The sequence below is a fragment of the Coregonus clupeaformis genome, chromosome 17, assembly GCF_020615455.1.
Source record: "Coregonus clupeaformis isolate EN_2021a chromosome 17, ASM2061545v1, whole genome shotgun sequence".
In the NCBI taxonomy this organism is placed as follows: Eukaryota; Metazoa; Chordata; class Actinopteri; order Salmoniformes; family Salmonidae; genus Coregonus; species Coregonus clupeaformis.
Genome location: NC_059208.1, coordinates 31,779,723 through 31,800,469, shown reverse-complemented (window position 1 = coordinate 31,800,469; position 20,747 = coordinate 31,779,723). Strand labels below are relative to the sequence as shown.

The 20,747-nt window shown below is 43.6% G+C and overlaps 1 protein-coding gene across 4 annotated transcripts in view; it reads right to left on the bottom strand.

Annotated features, from left to right (window-relative positions):
• Positions 1–20,747, bottom strand: part of LOC121586257 (oxidation resistance protein 1) — a 148,846-nt gene that overhangs the window by 66,409 nt on the left and 61,690 nt on the right. For 3 of the 4 annotated variants that reach the window (XM_041902810.1, XM_041902809.1, XM_041902811.1), the window contains 4 exons: positions 19,414–19,598; positions 18,700–19,076; positions 10,013–10,181; positions 2,389–2,563 (listed from right to left, as the gene is read on the bottom strand). In XM_041902810.1, the coding sequence (XP_041758744.1) occupies positions 2,389–2,563; positions 10,013–10,181; positions 18,700–19,076; positions 19,414–19,598 (906 nt within the window). Of the gene's footprint in view, positions 1–2,388; positions 2,564–10,012; positions 10,182–13,353; positions 13,387–18,699; positions 19,077–19,413; positions 19,599–20,747 lie in introns of those variants that run through there. The other variant, XM_041902812.1, reaches the window with a different exon arrangement.

Genomic DNA, 20,747 nt, shown 5'->3' with positions numbered 1-20,747 from the left:
ACCTGATCAAACATCTCTGGAGAGACCTGAAAATAGATGTGTAGTGACGCTCCCCATCCAACCTGACAGATCTTGAGAGGATATGCAGAGAAGAATGGGAGAAACTCCCCAAATACAGGTGTACCGAGCTTGTAGCGTCATACCCAAGAAGACTCAAGGCTTCTTGTTTTTTTTTTACTTGACTAGAGACTTGACTTGAAAAAACTTGTGACTCCACACTCGAGTTAGAATGCACGACTTGAACATGACTCTAGACTCGACCCGTTCTACTTGGGACTCGACTTGAGGATCAGACTTTGTGACTTGAAACTTGCTTGTGACTCGAATAATAGTGACTTGATCACACCTCTGCCAAAAAGCTGTACTTCGGAGTGAAGTGCGGGATTTTCTGGAGAAAAACGGCTTGAACATATTTTATTTCCAATGACTTCACAACATAAAATGTAACGATATTTCTCTATCGATATTGGTTGATTACTTATTACTTCCCCGTTTTCCTTCACGCTAGATTTTTGTATCACTTTTGAAGCCTTCTATTCAATTGGCCTCAATACATTTGATTAGATTAAATTTCCTCAAAAAACAACAACATCTTTTTGAATAAACTGAAATGTTTCAGTGGTTGTCTGGTGGACAAATAAAATCTAGACAAACCCCAAAGCCGGTTTCTCCAACTCTTAATAAAGATCTATCTATATACAGTGCTGTGAAACAGTATTTGCCCCCTTTCAGATTTTCTTTATTTTTACACATTTTTTATACTGAACGTTATCAGATCTTCAACCAAAAACGACTATTAGATAAAGGGAACCTGAGTTTACAAATAACAAATAAAAAATGGATACTTATTTTATTTATTTAATTAACAAAGTTATGCAACACCCAATTCCCCTATGTGAAAAAGTAATTGCCCCCTTATACTCAATAACTGTTTGCGCCACCTTTAGCTGCAATGACTGCAACCAAATGCTTTGTGTAGTTGTTGATCAGTCTCTCACATCGCTGTGGAGGAATTCTGGCCCACTCTTGCATGCAGAACTGCTTTAACACAGCGACATTTGTGGGTTTTCAAGCACGAACTGCTCGTTTCAAGTCCTGCCACAACATCTCAAATGGGATTAGGTCTGAACTTTGACTAGGCCATTACAAAACTTCACATTTGTTGCTTTTTACCCATTTTCATTTAGACGTGATTGTGTGTTTTGGATCATTGTCTTGCTGCATGACCCAGCTGCGCTTCAGCTTCAGCTCACAGACCGATGGCCTATCATTCTCCTGTAGAATTCTCTGATACAGAGCAGAATTCATGGTTCCTTCTATTAAGGCAAGTCGTCCAGATGCTGAGGCAGCAAAGCATCCCCAAACCATCACACTACCACCACCATGCTTGACCGTTGGTATGAGGTTCTTGTTGTGGATTGCAGTGTTTAGTTTTCGCCAGACATAATGGAATCCATGTCATCCAAAAAGTTATACTTTTGACTCATCTGTCCATAGAATATTCTTCCAAGAGTCTTGATGATCATCAAGGTGCTTCGAAGTGCATTTTGGCAAACTTGAGTAAACTTTTTGGACGAGATGGGTCCCATTATGTCTGGCGAAAACCAAACACTGCATCCACAGTAAGAACCTCATACCGACAGTCAAGCATGGTGGTGGTAGTATGATGGTTTAGGGATTTGCACAGTACAGTACAATAGGAGAGCTGCAGACAAGCATACAGCAGTCTGAAACTCATAGTAACTATCACGCCTACTCCCACTCCCCCTCTCCAGGGCTTGACGTCGCCAGTCTACTAACCACCGGTCCTGGCATCATCATTACGCGCACCTGCTCCCCATCATTACGCACACCTGGACCTCATCATCACCTTGATTACTCTCCCTTTATTTAGCCCTTAGTAGCCTCAGTCATCAGTCAGTATTGGTTTTGTTCACGTTCAGTACGCTTCTCCTGTTTTGTTTATCTGCATTTTCTCATCATTAAACTTACCTTCTGCACCTGCTTCCTGACTCTTAGCATATACGTCACAGTAACTTCACAAATCCTTATGAACAAGCCTGAACTGAGAGACATACCATAGTACTACAAATGTGGGCCTGCTACACGTATACATTTATGTAATATTATCATCACATCAACTATTTATATCAGAGAAGTTCACTGCATGAAATTATGCTAATATATCATAACTGATGCTGAGACACACACAGAGACGTACTGTAATGATTTTATTTGCTGAAACACACATCTGTATATTGCATATGGCTGCCGAATAGAAGACATTGACAATCTGTAAGTGCCAGCGGGTACTGGTCAAAAGTACTGCACTATATAGGGAAGAGGGTGCCATTTTGGACGCAGTCTCTATGCTTCTCCATCTCTTACCTCCCACTCTTTAGCGGTGATGTCAGGGCCTGGCGGCACGTCAGACCCTGTTTCAGACTCCCAGTTGTTTTTGACCACTACGAACCCCGGCTCTCCGGACGCCCCTCTTCCTCCCATATCCTCCCGGTACATGTCTGGACTCCACTGGACGAAGAAGGCATAAAGGTGGTCTGACCTGGAAAGGAGAGATCATAGAGAAAAGTTGGTGGTGAGATAAAAAAATGATGTCAAGTGCCTTCAGAAAGTATTCACACCCCTTGATTTTTTCCCACATTTTGTTGTCAGAAAGTGGATTCAAATATATTTAATTGTCATGTTTTGTCAATGAAAAAAAAACATTTGTTAAAAAATCATGAAAAATAAAACACTAATATAGATCTTGATTAGATAAGTATTCAAACCCCTGAGTCAATACATGTTAAATCACCTTTGGCAGCGATTACAGGTGTGAGTCTTTCTGGGTAAGTCTTTAAGAACTTTCCACACCTGGATTTTCCAACATTTTCCCATTATTCTTTTAAAAGTTCTTCAAGCTCTGTCAAAGTGGTTGTTGACCATTGCTAGGCAACCATATTAAGGTCTTGCCATAGATTTTCAAGCAGATTTAAGTCAAAAGTGTAACTCGACCACTCAGGAACATTCACTGTCTTCTTGGTAAGCAATTCCAGTGTCAATTTGGCCTTGTGCTTTAGGTTATTGTCCTGCTGGAAGGTGAATTAATATCTCAGCGTCTGGTGGAAAGCAGACCAAACCAGGTTTTCCTCTAGGATTTTGCCTGTGCTTAGCTCCATTCCGTTGCTTTTTTATCCTGAAAAACATTCCAGTCGTTAACAATTACAAGCATACCCATAACATGATGCAGCCACCACTATGCTTGAAAATATGAGGGTGATACTCAGTTATGTGTTGGATTTGCTCCAAACATAACAGTTTGTATTCAGGACATAAAGTTAATTGCTTTGCCACATTTCTTGCAGTATTACTTTAGTACCTTGTTGCAAACAGGATGCATGTTTTGTATTTTTACTCTTGAACTTATTTAGGCTTGCCATAACAAATGGGTTGAATACTTATTGACTCAAGAGTTTTAAGCTTTTAAATTTATAATTAATTCGAAAGATTTTAGAAAACCATAATTCCACTTTGACATTATGGGGTATTGTGTGTAGGCCAGTGATAAAAACATCTACATTTAATTCATTTTAAATTCAGGCTGTGACACAACAAAATGTGGAAAAAGTCAAGGGGTGTGAATACTTCTGAAGTCGCTGTAATATGCCATTTAGCTGCCCCTTTTTTTCAAAGCGACTTAGCATACAATTTGGCTGAGGTAATGAAAACATGGGACAAAAACAGACCCAGAACGTTTTAACCATAGCCAGAAACCTGCCAGGTCATCGGCCCAATAACGAGTGACCTGAAAAGTCTTCATCTCTACTGTACAGCTACTCTCCAACTATTGTTATGCTACCTCACACATATCTTCCGGCTGGCTACTCAACTGGCCCAGGCAGTGGAAGAGTAGTCCCATACAAAGTTTATGGCATGGGGACTGTGTCTCTTGTGTGTTAGAGATTTGGATGTAGCAAATGTTGACTGCAACTTCAGTAAGCACTGTCAGCAGCACACGCAAACTGTACATATACACATAGACATGCAGACAGAAACACATGCACAGAATGAAGTGTGGCATTGAAATCCTGCAAAATTAGATGGAGATGTCATTGAATTTGATTGAAGTAAAATAAACATGTTAATTTATTGTTGACTGTCATACAGTTAGTCTACAGTACAGTCGTGGTCAAAAGTTTTGAGAATGACACAAATATTGGTCTTCACAAAGTTCGCTGCTTCAGTGTTGTGATATTTTTGTCAGATGTTACTATGGTATACTGAAGAATAATTACAAGCATTTCATAAGTGTCAAAGGCTTTTATTGACAATTACATTAAGTGTATGCAAAGAGTCAATATTTGCAATGTTGACCCTTCTTTTACAATACCTTTGCAATCCGCCCTGGCATGCTGTCAAATAACTTCTGGGCCACATCCTGACTGATGGCAGCCCATTCTTGCATAATCAATGCTTGGAGTTTGTCAGAATTTGTGGGGTTTTGTTTGTCCACCCGCCTCTTGAGGATCGACCACAAGTTCTCAATGGGATTAAGGTCTGGGGAGTTTCCTGGCCATGGACCCAAAATGTTGATGTTTTGTTCCCCGAGCCACTTAGTTATCACTTTTGCCTTATGGCAAGGTGCTCCATCATGCTGGAAAAGGCATTGGTCGTCACCAAACTATTCTTGGATGGTTGGGAGAAGTTGCTCTCGGAGGATGTGTTGGTACCATTCTTTATTCCTGGCTGTGTTCTTAGGCAAAATTGTGAGTGAGCCCACTCCCTTGGCAACCCCACACATGAATGGTCTCAGGATACTTTACTGTTGGCATGACACAGGACTGATGGTAGCGTTCACCTTTTCTTCTCCGTACAAGGTGTTTTCTGGATGCGCCAAACAATCGGAAAGGGGATTCATCAGAGAAAATGACTTTACCCCAGTCCTCAGCAGTCCAATCCCTGTACCTTTTGCAGAATATCAGTCTGTCCCTGATGTTTTTCCTGGAGAGAAGTGGCTTCTTTGCTGCCCTTCTTGACACCAGGCCATCCTCCAAAAGTATTCGCTTCACTGTGCGTGCAGATGCACTCACACCTGCCTGCTGCCATTCCTGAGCAAGCTCTGCACTAGTGGTGCCCGGATCCCGCAGCTGAATCAACTTTAGGAGATGGTCCTGGCGCTTGCTGGACTTTCTTGGGCGCCCTGACGCCTTCTTCACAACAATTGAACCTCTCTCCTTGAAGTTCTTGATGATCCGATAAATGGTTGATTTAGGTGCAATCTTACTAGCAGCAATATCCTTGCCTGTGAAGCCCTTTTCGTGCAAAGCAATGATGACGGCACGTGTTTCCTTGTAGGTAACCATGGTTAACAGAAGAAGAACAATGATTTCAAGCACCACCCTCCTTTTAAAGCTTCCAGTCTGTTATTCTAACTCAATCAGCATGAGAGAGTGATCTCCAGCCTTGTCCTCGTCAACACTCTCACCTGTGTTAACGAGAGAATCACTGACAGGATGGCAGCTGGTCCTTTTGTGGCAGGGCTGAAATGCCGTGGAAATGTTTTTGGGGGATTAAGTTCATTTTCATGGCAAAGAGGGACTTTGCAATTAATTGCAAATCATCTGATCACTCTTCATGACATTCTGGAGTATATGCAAATTGCCATCATCAAAACTGAGGCAGCAGACTTTGTGAAAATTAGTATTTGTGTCATTCTCAAAACTTTTGACCACGACTGTAGATGACACTCAGTTCACCTCTTCTCCACTGACGAAATTTGTGCTTTGCAAACTGCGTCCAGAACTGATAAAAATGTATTTCCGATGTATTTTCTCTCTGGATTACAAGAAATGACATCACAAACATATCTCTAATGATACCATGATTTTAAGGCAAATTAGATAGATTTACTTTCCTTGAAAAAGCCATAGTTCAAGCTAACTTAAACAGGTTAAACAGAAAACATGTGAAGCCTCTCAGAAACAGGCTTCCTGTGTGGGACTTATCCACACCTGGGTTCAAATCTTATTTGTTTTCTTTCAAATACTTTGAGCATTTTCCTGAGCCTGACAAGGAGTGCCAGATGGGCGGTTTGCAGTTTTGGAACAATTCCATTGGTTCCATTGGGACTGGCAAGTTCAATCAAGCACATCAAATATTTGCTGGACCCGAAACACAACCAAATTGAAGCAATTGTCGTAATGAACCCAATATCAGATCGTTAATTAGCATCTTTCCCAATAATAAAAAAAACACTACTAATAAATAACCTTTTGAATGTGTCCAGGAAATTCAGTGAATATCCTTGCAAATTCCCCAGAAATCTGGGACTTTAATGCAGGCAAACTTAAATCAATTTGCCCTCATTTCTACCAGCATGTCACATGTGCAACCAGAGGGAAAAAAACTCTACACCACCTTTACTCCACACACAGAGACGCATACAAAGCTCTCCCTCACCCTCCATTTGGCAAATCTGACCATAATTCTATCCTCCTAATTCCTGTTTATAAGCAAAAACTGACTCGCTCAATACGGAAGTGGTCAGATGACACGGATGCTACGCTACTGGACTGTTTTGCTAGCACAGACTGGAATATGTTCCGGGATTCATCCAATGGCATTGAGGAGGATACCAACTCAGTCACCGGCTTCATCAATAAGTGCATCGACGACGTCGTCCCAACAGTTACCGTACGTACATATCCCAACTAGAGGCAACATCCGCATCGAGCTAAAGGCTAGAGCTGCCACTTTCAAGGAGCGGGACACTAATCCGGACGCTTATAAGAAATCCCGCTACGCCCCCAGAAGAACCATCAAACGGGCAAAGCGTCAATACAGGATAAAGATAGAATCCTACTACACCGGCTCTGATGCTCGTCGGATGTGGCAGGGCTTGAAAACTATTACGGACTACAAAGGGAAACCCAACTACGAGCTGCCCAGTGACGCAAGACTACCAGACGAGCTAAATGCCTTTTATGCTCACTTTGAGGCAAGCAACACTGAAGCATGCATGAGAGCACCAGCTGTTCTGGATGACTGTGTGATCATGCTCTCGGTAGACGACGTGAGCCAGACCTTTAAACAGGTCAAGATTCATAAAGATACGGGGCCAGACGGATTACCAGTACGTGTATTCAAAGCAAGCACAGACCAACTGGCAAGTGTCTTCACTGACATTTTCAACCTCTCCCTGACCGAGTCTATAATACCTACATGTTTCAAATCACATTGCAGGATTTTTTATGAATTTATTTGCAAATTATGGTGGAAAATAAGTATTTGGTCACCTACAAACAAGCAAGATTTCTGGCTCTCACAGACCTGTAACTTCTTCTTTAAGAGGCTCCTCTGTCCTCCACTCGCTACCTGTATTAATGGCACCTGTTTGAACTTGTTATCAGTATAAAAGACACCTGTCCACAACCTCAAACAGTCACACTCCAAACTCCACTATGGCCAAGACCAAAGAGCTGTCAAAGGACACCAGAAACAAAATTGTAGACCTGCACCAGGCTGGGAAGACTGAATCTGCAATAGCTAAGCAGCTTGGTTTGAAGAAATCAACTGTGGGAGCAATTATTAGGAAATGGAAGACATACAAGACCACTGATAATCTCCCTCGATTTGGGGCTCCACGCAAGATCTCACCCCGTGGGGTCAAAATGATCACAAGAACAGTGAGCAAAAATCCCAGAACCACACGGGGGGACCTAGTGAATGACCTGCAGAGAGCTGGGACCAAAGTAACAAAGCCTACCATCAGTAACACACTACGCCGCCAGGGACTCAAATCCTGCAGTGCCAGACGTGTCCCCCTGCTTAAGCCAGTACATGTCCAGGCCCGTCTGAAGTTTGCTAGAGTGCATTTGGATGATCCAGAAGAGGATTGGGAGAATGTCAGATGAAACCAAAATAGAACTTTTTGGTAAAAACTCAACTCGTCGTGTTTGGAGGACAAAGAATGCTGAGTTGCATCCAAAGAACACCATACCTACTGTGAAGCATGGGGGTGGAAACATTATGCTTTTGGGCTGTTTTTCTGCAAAGGGACCAGGACGACTGATCGGTGTAAAGGAAAGAATGAATGGGGCCATGTATCGTGAGATTTTGAGTGAAAACCTCCTTCCATCAGCAAGGGCATTGAAGATGAAACGTGGCTGGGTCTTTCAGCATGACAATGATCCCAAACACACCGCCCGTGCAAGAAGGAGTGGCTTCGTAAGAAGCATTTCAAGGTCCTGGCGTGGCCTAGCCAGTCTTCAGATCTCAACCCCATAGAAAATCTTTGGAGGGAGTTGAAAGTCTGTGTTGCCCAGCGACAGCCCCAAAACATCACTGCTCTAGAGGAGATCTGCATGGAGGACTGGGCCAAAATACCAGCAACAGTGTGTGAAAACCTTGTGAAGACTTACAGAAAACGTTTGACCTGTGTCATTGCCAACAAATGGTATACAACAAAGTATTGAGAAACTTTTGTTATTGACCAAATACTTATTTTCCACCATAATTTGCAAATTAATTCATAAAAAATCCTACAATGTGATTTTCTGGATTTTTTCCCCTCATTTTGTCTGTTATAGTTGACGTGTACCTATGATGAAAATTACAGGCCTCGCTCATCTTTTTAAGTGGGAGAACTTGCACAATTGGTGGCTGACTAAATACTTTTTCCCCCACTGTATGTGAGAATGCTGTTCATTGACTACAGTTCAGAGTTCAACACCATAGTGTCTGCAAAGCTCATCACTAAGCTAAGGACCCTGGGACTAAACACCTCCTTCTGCAACTGGATCCTAGACTTCCTGACGGGCTGCACCCCATGTGGTAAGGGTAGGCAACAACACATCTGCCACGCTGATCCTCAATACTGGTGCCCCTCAGGGGTGCGTGCTCAGTCCCCTCCTGTACTCCCTGTTCACCCACGACTGCGTGGCCAAACACGACTCCAACAAAATCATTAAGTTTGCTAACGACACAACAGTGGTAGGCCTGATCACCGCCAACGATGAGACAGCCTATAGGGAGGAGTTCAGAGACCTGGCGGTGTGGTGCCAGGACAACAACGTCTCCCTCAATGTGAGCGAGATAAAGGAGCTGATCGTGGACTACAGGAAAAGGCGGGCCGAACAGGCCCCCATTAACATCGACGGGGCTGTAGTGGAGCGGGTCGAGAGTTTCAAGTTCCTTGGTGTCCACATAACAAAAAAACTATTATGGTCCAAACACACCAAGACAGTCGTGAAGAGGGCACAACAACACCTTTTCCCCGTCTAGAGACTGAAAATATTTGCCATGGGGTCCCCAGATCCTCAAAAAGTTATACAGCTGCACCATCAAGAGCATCATGACCTGTTGCATCCTCGCCTGGTATGGCAACTGCTCGGCATCTGACCATAAGGCGCTACAGAGGGTAGTGCATACTGCCCAGTACATCACTGGGGCCAAGCTTCCTGCCATCCAGGACCTATATACTAGGCGTTGTCAGAGGAAGGCCCAAAAAATTGTCAAAGAATCCAGTCACCCAAGTCATAGACTGTTCTCTCTGCTACCGCACGGCAAGCTGTACCAGAGCTCCAAGTCTAGGACCAAAAGGCTCCTTAACAGCTTCTACCCCCAAGCCATAAGACTGCTGAACAATTAATCAAATGGCCACCCAGACTATTTGCATTGACCCCCCCCCCCCCATTTGTTTTTACGCTGCTGCTACTCCCTGTTTATTGTCTATGCATAGTCACTTTACCCCTACATACATGTACAGATTACCTCGACTAACCTGTACACCCGCACATTGACTCGGTACCGGTACCCCCTGTATATTACTTTAGTTTATTTAGTATATATTTTCTTAACTGTTTCTTGAACTACATTGTTGGTTAAGGGCTTGTAAGTAAGCATTTCACTGTAAGGTCTACACCTGTTGTATTCGGCGCATGTGACAAATACATTTTGATTTGATTTGATCCAACGGCCTGCTCTGGCCTCCTCCTGCGCCCATGCTGCTCACCTCTCGTGTGGGACTGCAAACCAGTACTCATGCTTCCGGTTCCTCTGGGCGTACTGCTGCATGGAGGCGCTGGCATGGGACACAAAGGTCTTCTTCATGGGCTTGCCCACCTGCAGACACAGAAACTTATGGGACCGCTGCCTCCGCTTCTCCTTGGGCACCGGCAAGGCTGTGGCAGGGGGCAGAGAGGACAGGTAATCTAGGTGTAATGAAACAGGAAGGGTAATGGCTACTGATCTGTGCCAGCAGCTCCAACAGTCTATGTACAGAATGTGTTCGTTAGCACATTAGTTCATGATGATGAACGGACCTCTGTCTTGTGTCGAAAAATCATGTAATTTCAAAGTATGTGATGCATATCACACAAACTCCTAACTTAAAGGTGTTAGTAGATTGAGGAACACATCTCAAATAATTTTCGAAAAAATTATCAATACTAGATCATTCCTGAAATGTATTTATTGTAGATTTTAGATTTAAACCCTGAAATAAAGGTCCCTCATATGAAGTATACTGTAATAAGAAAGCATTGCTTTACTCACACCATCCTCAACAACAGAAAATCAATTTCAGGCTCATCCACTCCTGAGATTGTTTAAAAAGCCCTTTCTCTGATGAATAATGTCTTACTAAGCCTAATACTGGTTTTAAATGGGCAATCTGCAGTTGCTTCATCCATTTTTGGACTTCTGAATTAATTAAATTATTCTTGAATAGTATAACTTATAAATGCCTAGTTCAATTATGTTTTGAGGCTATATAGTGTTTGTTTATATTTACTTTGTTTACAAACATTGGAGTGAAACAAATGTATATTTTGGGTTCTGATGGGGTAAATGTAAACAAACACTATATAGCCTCAAAACATGGTTCAAACTATAATTTTGATATCATGGATGGTCAGTCCTTGCATCCATAGCTCTGTTTATGAATTTGAAAGTGGTTACATTTCTCCAGCCCTATCGCTCAGCTTTTTACCAAAACAGGACACTTTGTTACGGTTTCAACTGCTGATTGATGCTTTAAAGGCCCAGTGCAGTAGAAATTATGTTTTCTGTGTGTTTTGTGTCATATTGTACAACAGCTGACGAGTTCCAAACTTCTCTGCCAATAACAGCTAGTTTTAAGTTTTCCCCTCCCCACTCAGACCACTCCCAGACAGTCCTAGCAAAATTATTCCAGATGTATTTATTTTTACAATTCTTATTGAAAACTATGACAGTAAGGTACTCAATTGTTACCCAGAAATGATTTGATAACAGCTGCATAAAAATAAAGTAAAAACCGGGTCCTGTTGAGAATTCTGTCACAGTTTTTTTTTTTTTTACACTTTTAGAAGTAAAGGAGCCTGGAAGAAACTTTTGGGGCTAAAACAATTGCCTGACAGGTGGAAACTTTGCAGTTAAAAAAGGTTCCTAGAGGAACCCCTGTGTAAAGGTTAAACCAAAATATTTTTGTGCTGGGAGGGGTTACATTTAGAATCTTATAAAAATCTAATAAAATGAAATGTTATTTGTTACATACTGTGAAATGCTTACTTACAAACCCTTAACCAACAATGCAGCTTTAAGAAAAGTAAGTTTCTCAATACTTTGTTATATACCCTTTGTTGGCAATGACACAGGGTGGCTGTAGTCTTTGGCAATTTTTAGGGCCTTCCTCTGACACCGCCTGGTATAGGGGTCCTAGATGGCAGGAAGCTTGACCCCAGTGATGGACTGGGCCATATACAGTGGGGAAAAAAAGTATTTAGTCAGCCACCAATTGTGCAAGTTCTCCCACTTAAAAAGATGAGAGAGGCCTGTAATTTTCATCATAGGTACACGTCAACTATGACAGACAAATTGAGAAAGAAAAATCCAGAAAATCACATTGTAGGATTTTTAATGAATTTATTTGCAAATTATGGTGGAAAATAAGTATTTGGTCACCTACAAACAAGCAAGATTTCTGGCTCTCACAGACCTGTAACTTCTTCTTTCAGAGGCTCCTCTGTCCTCCACTCCTTACCTGTATTAATGGCACCTGTTTGAACTTGTTATCAGTATAAAAGACACCTGTCCACAACCTCAAACAGTCACACTCCAAACTCCACTATGGCCAAGACCAAAGAGCTGTCAAAGGACACCAGAAACAAAATTGTAGACCTGCACCAGGCTGGGAAGACTGAATCTGCAATAGGTAAGCAGCTTGGTTTGAAGAAATCAACTGTGGGAGCAATTATTAGGAAATTGAAGACATACAAGACCACTGATAATCTCTCTCGATCTGGGGCTCCACGCAAGATCTCACCCCGTGGGGTCAAAATGATCACAAGAACGGTGAGCAAAAATCCCAGAACCACACGGGGGGACCTAGTGAATGACCTGCAGAGAGCTGGGACCAAAGTAACAAAGCCTACCATCAGTAACACACTACGCCGCCAGGGACTCAAATCCTGCTGTGCAAGACGTGTCCCCCTGCTTAAGCCAGTACATGTCCAGGCCCGTCTGAAGTTTGCTAGAGTGCATTTGGATGATCCAGAAGAGGATTGGGAGAATGTCATATGGTCAGATGAAACCAAAATAGAACTTTTTGGTAAAAACTCAACTCGTCGTGTTTGGAGGACAAAGAATGCTGAGTTGCATCCAAAGAACACCATACCTACTGTGAAGCATGGGGGTGGAAACATCATGCTTTGGGGCTGTTTTTCTGCAAAGGGACCAGGACGACTGATCCGTGTAAAGGAAAGAATGAATGGGGCCATGTATCGTGAGATTTTGAGTGAAAACCTCCTTCCATCAGCAAGGGCATTGAAGATGAAACGTGGCTGGGTCTTTCAGCATGACAATGATCCCAAACACACCGCCCGGGCAACGAAGGAGTGGCTTCGTAAGAAGCATTTCAAGGTCCTGGAGTGGCCTAGCCAGTCTCCAGATCTCAACCCCATAGAAAATCTTTGGAGGGAGTTGAAAGTCTGTGTTGCCCAGTGACAGCCCCAAAACATCACTGCTCTAGAGGAGATCTGCATGGAGGAATGGGCCAAAATACCAGCAACAGTGTGTGAAAACCTTTTGAAGACTTACAGAAAACGTTTGACCTGTGTCATTGCCAACAAAGAGTATATAACAAAGTATTGAGAAACTTTTGTTATTGACCAAATACTTATTTTCCACCATAATTTGCAAATAAATTCATTAAAAATCTTACAATGTGATTTTCTGGAATTTTTTTCCTCATTTTGTCTGTCATAGTTGACGTGTACCTATGATGAAAATTACAGGCCTCTCTCATCTTTTTAAGTGGGAGAACTTGCACAATTGGTGGCTGACTAAATACTTTTTTTCCCCACTGTACACTACCTTCTGTAGTGCCTTGCGGTCGGAGGCCGAGCAGTTGCCATACCAGGCGGTGATGCAACCAGTCAGGATACTCTCAATGGTGCAGTTGTAGAACTTTTGGAGGAAGTTAAGAAAATGACTGTAAAAACTGTTAAATCCCTGTGGATTGATGAGGAATTGAAAAATTGTATGGTTGAGAGGAATGAGGCAAAAGGAATGGCAAATAAGTCTGGCTGCACAACCGATTGGCAAACGTATTGCAAACTGAATAAAAAGAAGAAGAAACAACAAGGATAAATGACATAAAGAATGATAGTGAAAAGCTTTGGAGCACCTTAAATGAAATTTTGGGAAAAAAGGCAAACTCAGCTCCATCATTCATTGAATCAGATGGCTCATTCATCACAAAACCAACTGATATTGCCAACTACTTTAATCATTTTTTCATTGGCAAGATTAGCAAACTTAGGCATGACATGCCAGCAACAATTGCTGACACTACACATCCAAGTATATCTGACCAAATTATGAAAGACAAGCATTGTAATTTTTAATTCCAAAAATTGAGTGTGGAAGAGGTGAAAAAATTGTTGTTGTCTATTAACAATGACAAGCCACCCGGGTCTGACAACTTGGATGGAAAATTGCTGAGGATAATAGCGGACGATATTGCCACTCCTATTTGCCATATTTTCCAATTTAAGCATACTAGAATGTGTGTGCCCCCACGCTTGGAGGGAAGCAAAAGTCATTCCGCTACCTTAGAATAGTAAAGCCCCCTTTACTGGCTCAAATAGCCGACCAATTAGCCTGTTACCAATCCTTATTAAACTATTGGGGAAAATTGTGTTTGACCAGATACAATGCTATTTTACTGTAAACAAATTGACAACAATCTTTCAGCATGCTTATAGAGAAGGACATTCAACAAGCACAGTACTTACACAAATGACTGATGATTGGCTGAGAGAAATTGATGATCAAAAACTTGTGGGGGCTGTTTTATTAGACCTCAGTGCAGCTTTTGACATTATCAATCATAGTCTGCTGCTGGAAAAACGTATGTGTTATGGCTTTACACCCCCTGCTATAATGTGGATAAAGAGTTACTTGTTTAACAGAACACAGAGGGTGTTCTTTAATGGGAGCCTCTCAAACATAATCCAGGTAGAATCAGGAATTCCCCAGGGCAGCTGTCTAGGCCCTTTGCTTTTTTCCTTCTTTACTAACGACATGCCGCTGGCTTTGAGTAGATCCAGTGTGTCTATGTATGCGGATAACATTAACATTTACATTTTAGTCATTTAGCAGACGCTCTTATCCAGAGCGACTTACAGGAGCAATTAGGGTTAAGTGCCTTGCTCAAGGGCACATTTACGTCATTTAGCAGACGCTCTTATCCAGAGCGACTACAAATTGGTGCATTCACCCTATAGCCAGTGGGATAATATTTTTTTATTTTTTTTTGGGGGGGTAGAAGGATTACTTTATCCTATCCCAGGTGTTCCTTAAAGAGGTGGGGTTTCAAATGTCTCCGGAAGGTGGTGAGTGACTCCGCTGTCCTGGCGTCGTGAGGGAGCTTGTTCCACCATTGGGGTGCCAGAGCAGCGAACAGCTTTGACTGGGCTGAGCAGGAACTATGCTTCCGCAGAGGAAGGGGAGCCAGCAGGCCAGAGGTGGATGAACGCAATGCCCTCGCCTGGGTGTAGGAACTGATCAGAGCCTGAAGGTACGGAGGTGCCGTTCCCCTCACTGCTCCATAGGCAAGCACCATGGTCTTGTAACGGATGCGAGCTTCAACTGGAAGCCAGTGGAGTGTGCGGAGGAGGGGGGTGACGTGAGAGAACTTGGGAAGGTTGAACACCAGACGGGCTGCGGCATTCTGGATGAGTTGTAGGGGTTTAATGGCACAGGCAGGGAGCCCAGCCAACAGCGAGTTGCAGTAATCCAGATGGGAGATGACAAGTGCCTGGATTAGGACCTGTGCCGCTTCCTGTGTAAGGCAGGGTCGTACTCTCCGAATGTTGTAGAGCATGAACCTGCAGGATCGGGTCACCGCCTTGATGTTAGCGGAGAACGACAGGGTGTTGTCCAGGGTCACGCCAAGGCTCTTCGCACTCTGGGAGGAGGACACAACGGAGTTGTCAACCGTGATGGCGAGATCATGGAACGGGCAGTCCTTCCCCAGGAGGAAGAGCAGCTCCGTCTTGCCAGGGTTCAGCATGAGGTGGTGATCCGTCATCCATACTGATATGTCGGCCAGACATGCAGAGATGCGATTCGCCACCTGGTTATCAGAAGGGGGAAAGGAGAAGATTAGTTGTGTATCGTCAGCGTAGCAATGATAGGAGAGGCCATGTGAGGATATGACAGAGCCAAGTGACTTGGTGTATAGGGAGAAAAGTAGAGGGCCCAGAACTGAGCCCTGGGGGACACCAGTGGTGAGAGCACGTGGTGCGGAGACAGCTTCTCGCCACGCCACTTGGTAGGAGCGACCGGTCAGGTAGGACGCAATCCAGGAGTGAGCCGCGCCGGAGATGCCCAGCTCGGAGAGGGTGGAGAGGAGGATCTGATGGTTCACTGTATCAAAGGCAGCAGACAGGTCTAGAAGGACAAGAGCAGAGGAGAGAGAGTTAGCTTTAGCAGTGCGGAGAGCCTCCGTGACACAGAGAAGAGCAGTCTCAGTTGAATGACCAGTCCTGAAACCTGACTGGTTTGGATCAAGAAGGTCATTCTGAGAGAGATAGCAAGAGAGTTGGCTAAAGACGGCACACTCAATAGTTTTGGAATGAAAAGAAAGAAGGGATACTGGTCTGTAGTTGTTGACATCAGTGGGATCGAGTGTTGGTTTTTTGAGAAGGGGTGCAACTCTCGCTCTCTTGAAGACGGAAGGGACATGGCCAGCGGTCAAGGATGAGTTGATCAGCGAGGTGAGATAGGGGAGAAGGTCACCGGAGATGGTCTGGAGAAGAGAGGAGGGGATGGGGTCAAGCGGGCAGGTTGTTGGGCGGCCTGCAGTCACTAGTCGCAAGATTTTATCTGGAGAGAGAGGGGAGAAAGAAGTCAAAGCATAGGGTAGGGCAGTGTGAGCAGGACCAGCAGTGTCATTAGACTTAACAAACGAGGATCGGATGTCGTCAACCTTCTTTTCAAAGTGGTTGACAAAGTCATCCACAGAGAGGGAGGAGGGGGTGGGGGGGATTCAGCAGTGAGGAGAATGTGGCAAAGAGCTTCCTAGGGTTAGAGGCAGATGCTTGGAATTTAGAGTGGTAGACAGTGGCCTTAGCAGCAGAAACAGATGAAGAAAATGTAGAGAGGAGGGAGTGAAAAGATGCCAGGTCGGCAGGGAGTTTAGTTTTCTTCCATTTCCGCTCAGCTGCCCGGAGCTCTGTTCTGTGAGCTCGCAATGAGTCATCAAGCCACAGAGCTGGAGGGGAGGACCGAGCCGGCCGGGAGGATAGGGGACACAGGGAGTCAAAGGATGCAGAAAGGGAGGAGAGGAGGGTTGAGGAGGCAGAATCAGGAGATTGGAGGGAGAAGGATTGAGCAGAGGGAAGAGATGATAGGATGGAAGAGGAGAGAGTAGTGGGAGAGAGAGAGCGAAGGTTGCGGCGGCGCGTTACCATCTGTGTAGGGGCAGAGTGAGTAGTGTTGGAGGAGAGCGAGAGAGAAAAGGATACAAAGTAGTGGTCGGAGACATGTCAGCTACTACAGCAACTGAAATAACTGCAACACTTAACAAATAGTTACAGTTCATTTCGGAATGGGTGGCAAGGAATACGTTAGTCCTGAATATTTCCAAAACTAAAAGCATTGTATTTGGGTCAAATCATTCACTAAACCCTAAACCTCAACTACATCTCGTAATGAATAATGTGGAAATTGAGCAAGTTGAGTTGACTAAACTGCTTGGAGTAATCCTGGATTGTGGACTGTCATGGTCAAAGCATATTGATACAACAGTAGCTATGATGGGGAGAAGTATTTCCATAATAAAGTGCTGCTCTGCCTCTTAACAACACTATCAACAAGGCAGGTCCTACAGTCCCTAATTTTGTCGCACCTAGACTACTGTTCAGTAGTTTGGTCAGGTGCCACAAAGAGGGACTTGGAAAAATTGCAGTTGGCTCAGAACAGGGCAGCATTGCTGGCCCTTAAAAGTACACGGAGAGCTAACATTAATGACATGCATGTCAGTCTCTCCTGGCTCAGAGTAGAAGAGAGATTGACTTTATCACTGCTTGTTTTTGTAAGTGGTGTTGACAAGCTGAGTGGTGTAAGTGGTGTCGGACACCCATGCATACACCACAAGACATGTCACCAGAGGTCTCTTCACAGTCCCCAAGTCCAGAACAGACTATGGGAGGCGCACAGTACCACATAGAGCCATGACTACATGGAACTCTGTTCCACATCAGGTAACTGATGCAAGCGGTAGAATCAGATTTAAAAAACAGGTAAAAAATACACCTTATGGAACAACGGGAACTATGAAGAGACACACACAAGGGTATATACACACACATGCATACTCACACATTGTGATATTGTTGTATGGTGGTATTAAACATTTTGTATTGTAGATAGGTAGTGGTGTAATAATGTCCTATGATGCACTGTTTTATATTTTGTTTTATATGTAATGTAAGTGCTTTAATATGTTTGGACCCCAGGAAGAGTAGCTGCTGCCTTCGCAGCAGCTAATGGGGATCCCTAATAAATACAAATACAAATACAAATACCTCTAGTCCAAGGTTCCTCCAGGAAACCTTTGCTACATTGAAACATGAAAGGTTCCTCCAAGAACCCTCAACTAACCAAAAGTGCAAATATGAACCATTGACTACACTGCTAAACAGTATCTTACTGGCAGCCAGTTACCTGTAAAGGTACAGTATGTTACCGTAAATTCCAAAGAAACGTTGGTTTAACAGTACATGGCCGTAATTTTTTTAACAGTAACTTACAGTAACTGGCCGCCAGTAAGTTACCGTAAAAACAGGATTAATGGTTCCTTGAGAATCTCCAGGGTTCTTTGAGTCACCACTAATTCTAACAGTGTAGAGGCAATATTCTTCAAAGCATCAGCCCTCCTCTCTTCCCTCATTGCAGAAATTAGCCAGAGGATACAGTAATAATCTTGAAAATGTGGCATATTATTTCCATTTATTTTTTGCCTGCAATGTTTGCAACACTGTATTTCTACCCACTTAAATGTTATTCTGTAAAACTAAATCAAAGAGGCTAGGTTTAAAAACAGTGATATTAATTTCTTATATATATAATCATTTCAAGCTTCTGTTCGTAGTGTTTTTTTTGGGCGGTCATTAACTCCTAAACAGAAAGACCACACTCTTCACACTCTACCTTTGCCTGTGCCCTCTTCTGACTGATCCTGATTGGCTGTCTTGGCCTCCTGCTGGTCCCCTTCTCCCTGCTCATTGGCTGACTGCATAATGTGGCTCTTCCAAAGCTTCCTGAGCTCCTCCATGGCTAACTCAGAGTCCTGGGCCTGGTTGATGGTCTGGTCAGACTCAGGTGAGGCCCCAGAGGACTTGTCCCGGCGTAGCTCGTCTGAGGACCCTGGGTCATCCCGTACAGGGGAGTCCTCAGTGCTGCGAGCAGTCGTGCTGGCGCTGTCATTTCCTGCATCACGGGCACGCTGTGCCGCGTCCTCCAGGTTGCTCCAAGGCACCCTCTTCATGTGGCAGGGCTCTGGCGCTGATGACAGCAGCTCCAGTTCTCTAAAGAGAGACATATAGAGAAATATAGTGTTAGCTGTTCACAGATACTGTGGGTTATTACCAAAGAGATAAAAAGTAATACTGTATTTATTTGAGTTCTATTTAATTATGTGGTTATAACTGATGATTAGGGCCCTGAGATTTTCCTGACATCATGATAGAACCCTGAGTTTTTCCTAAGTGACCTGACTTGGAAAAACACAGGGCCCCTAAAAATGTACAACAAGATATATTACCTTGGAAACACTCCCGGCCCTGCTGATTATTGACATACAGCATAACATACCATGCTAATATGAAAACTGATTATAAAGTAGAGTAACTGCTAGAGACTTACGGGGGAACAAACTCTTTGATCCTGCTGTCGGTGACCTCGGTGCACATGGCGGCAGACATGACCTCCTCCAGCGGGCACATGATGCCATACTCCTCACAGCCGCGGTCCTGCACCAGCGGGTCCGCCTTGTGGGGTTCGAACATGAGGTTGTTGGGCGTGACCAGCAACACCCCACTGACCACCCCCTAAGGAGAGAGAGAAACAGGAAGTAGGTGAGGGTGGGAGGTATTGAGTTAGTGGCCTTTTCTCAATTGGATTTGCTCAACTCCTGTGTCCTCTCTCCTCTTTCGCCTCCTTTTGAAAAAGGTCAAAGGTAATCCAGGAGAGGTGGTGAGGAGAGGGAACGTAGATGAAAATGTGCTTGTATGAAATGAGACTCTCCTTCTCCACTCGTACGTCATCAGGCAAATTACGTTTACAGGGGTGGATCCCAAAATAAATGTTTAAAGTGATAAAAACAAACAAGTTACTTGTGCAAGACATTTTATAGATAAAAGTAGCATATTGTTTTAAAAAATGTGGATGCTTTTGTCCTCCGACAAAACAAAAGCTGATTCAAAGGGGGTGTGGTAGATTTCAAAACTCTTCCGCAAAGGACTCATGTAGGATACACATGACTGTCCTCGATGAAAGGTGGCTATCGAGGAGAGGAGGACACTCTTCCTTTTTGCCTACAAACAAATTGACATCTCCTTGACCACACCACCACATCAATTTCCAGGTCACGGAGGAGAGAGGATGGAGGAAGGAGGGTGGAGGACAGACTTTTTCCCAAATAAGAAAAGGCCAGTGACTGAGTGACTAACTGACAATACCTCTATATAGATCTGGAAATATCAGTGAAAGGTCACACAAACAGACAACAGTAGTGTTTTGGAATGGATAGAGACAGAGGAAAGATGAGAAAGATATGAGGAGGGTGATGCTGAAATAGTTGTGGGCCGAATCGAAACCAAGCTGCAGTTTATACAGTATGTGTCCAGAGGCAGCAGCTTAGACCGCAAGGCAACAAACATGTCAATTGAGTGTTAGTACCGTCATACTGTATGTGTTAACTCAAAATGACACAACGACTAGGTTCCAGTTTAACAACGTTTACTTCACTGTATTTCCACAGTACATAGTTGCCATCACGCTCAGGCCAGGTCCATCTCCAGTGAGACTACTGCGCAGGCGTACTAATAACAGAGTGATAGCACCGTAATAACAGAAATATATGGATACTTTAAACAATCTCCCACTTTTCTTTAAAGAAATAAAACATCAACAAAATAATTTTATATCCCAAGTATTATTTAAGTAACCCATTATAAATGGGTTGTGTGACAAAGTTT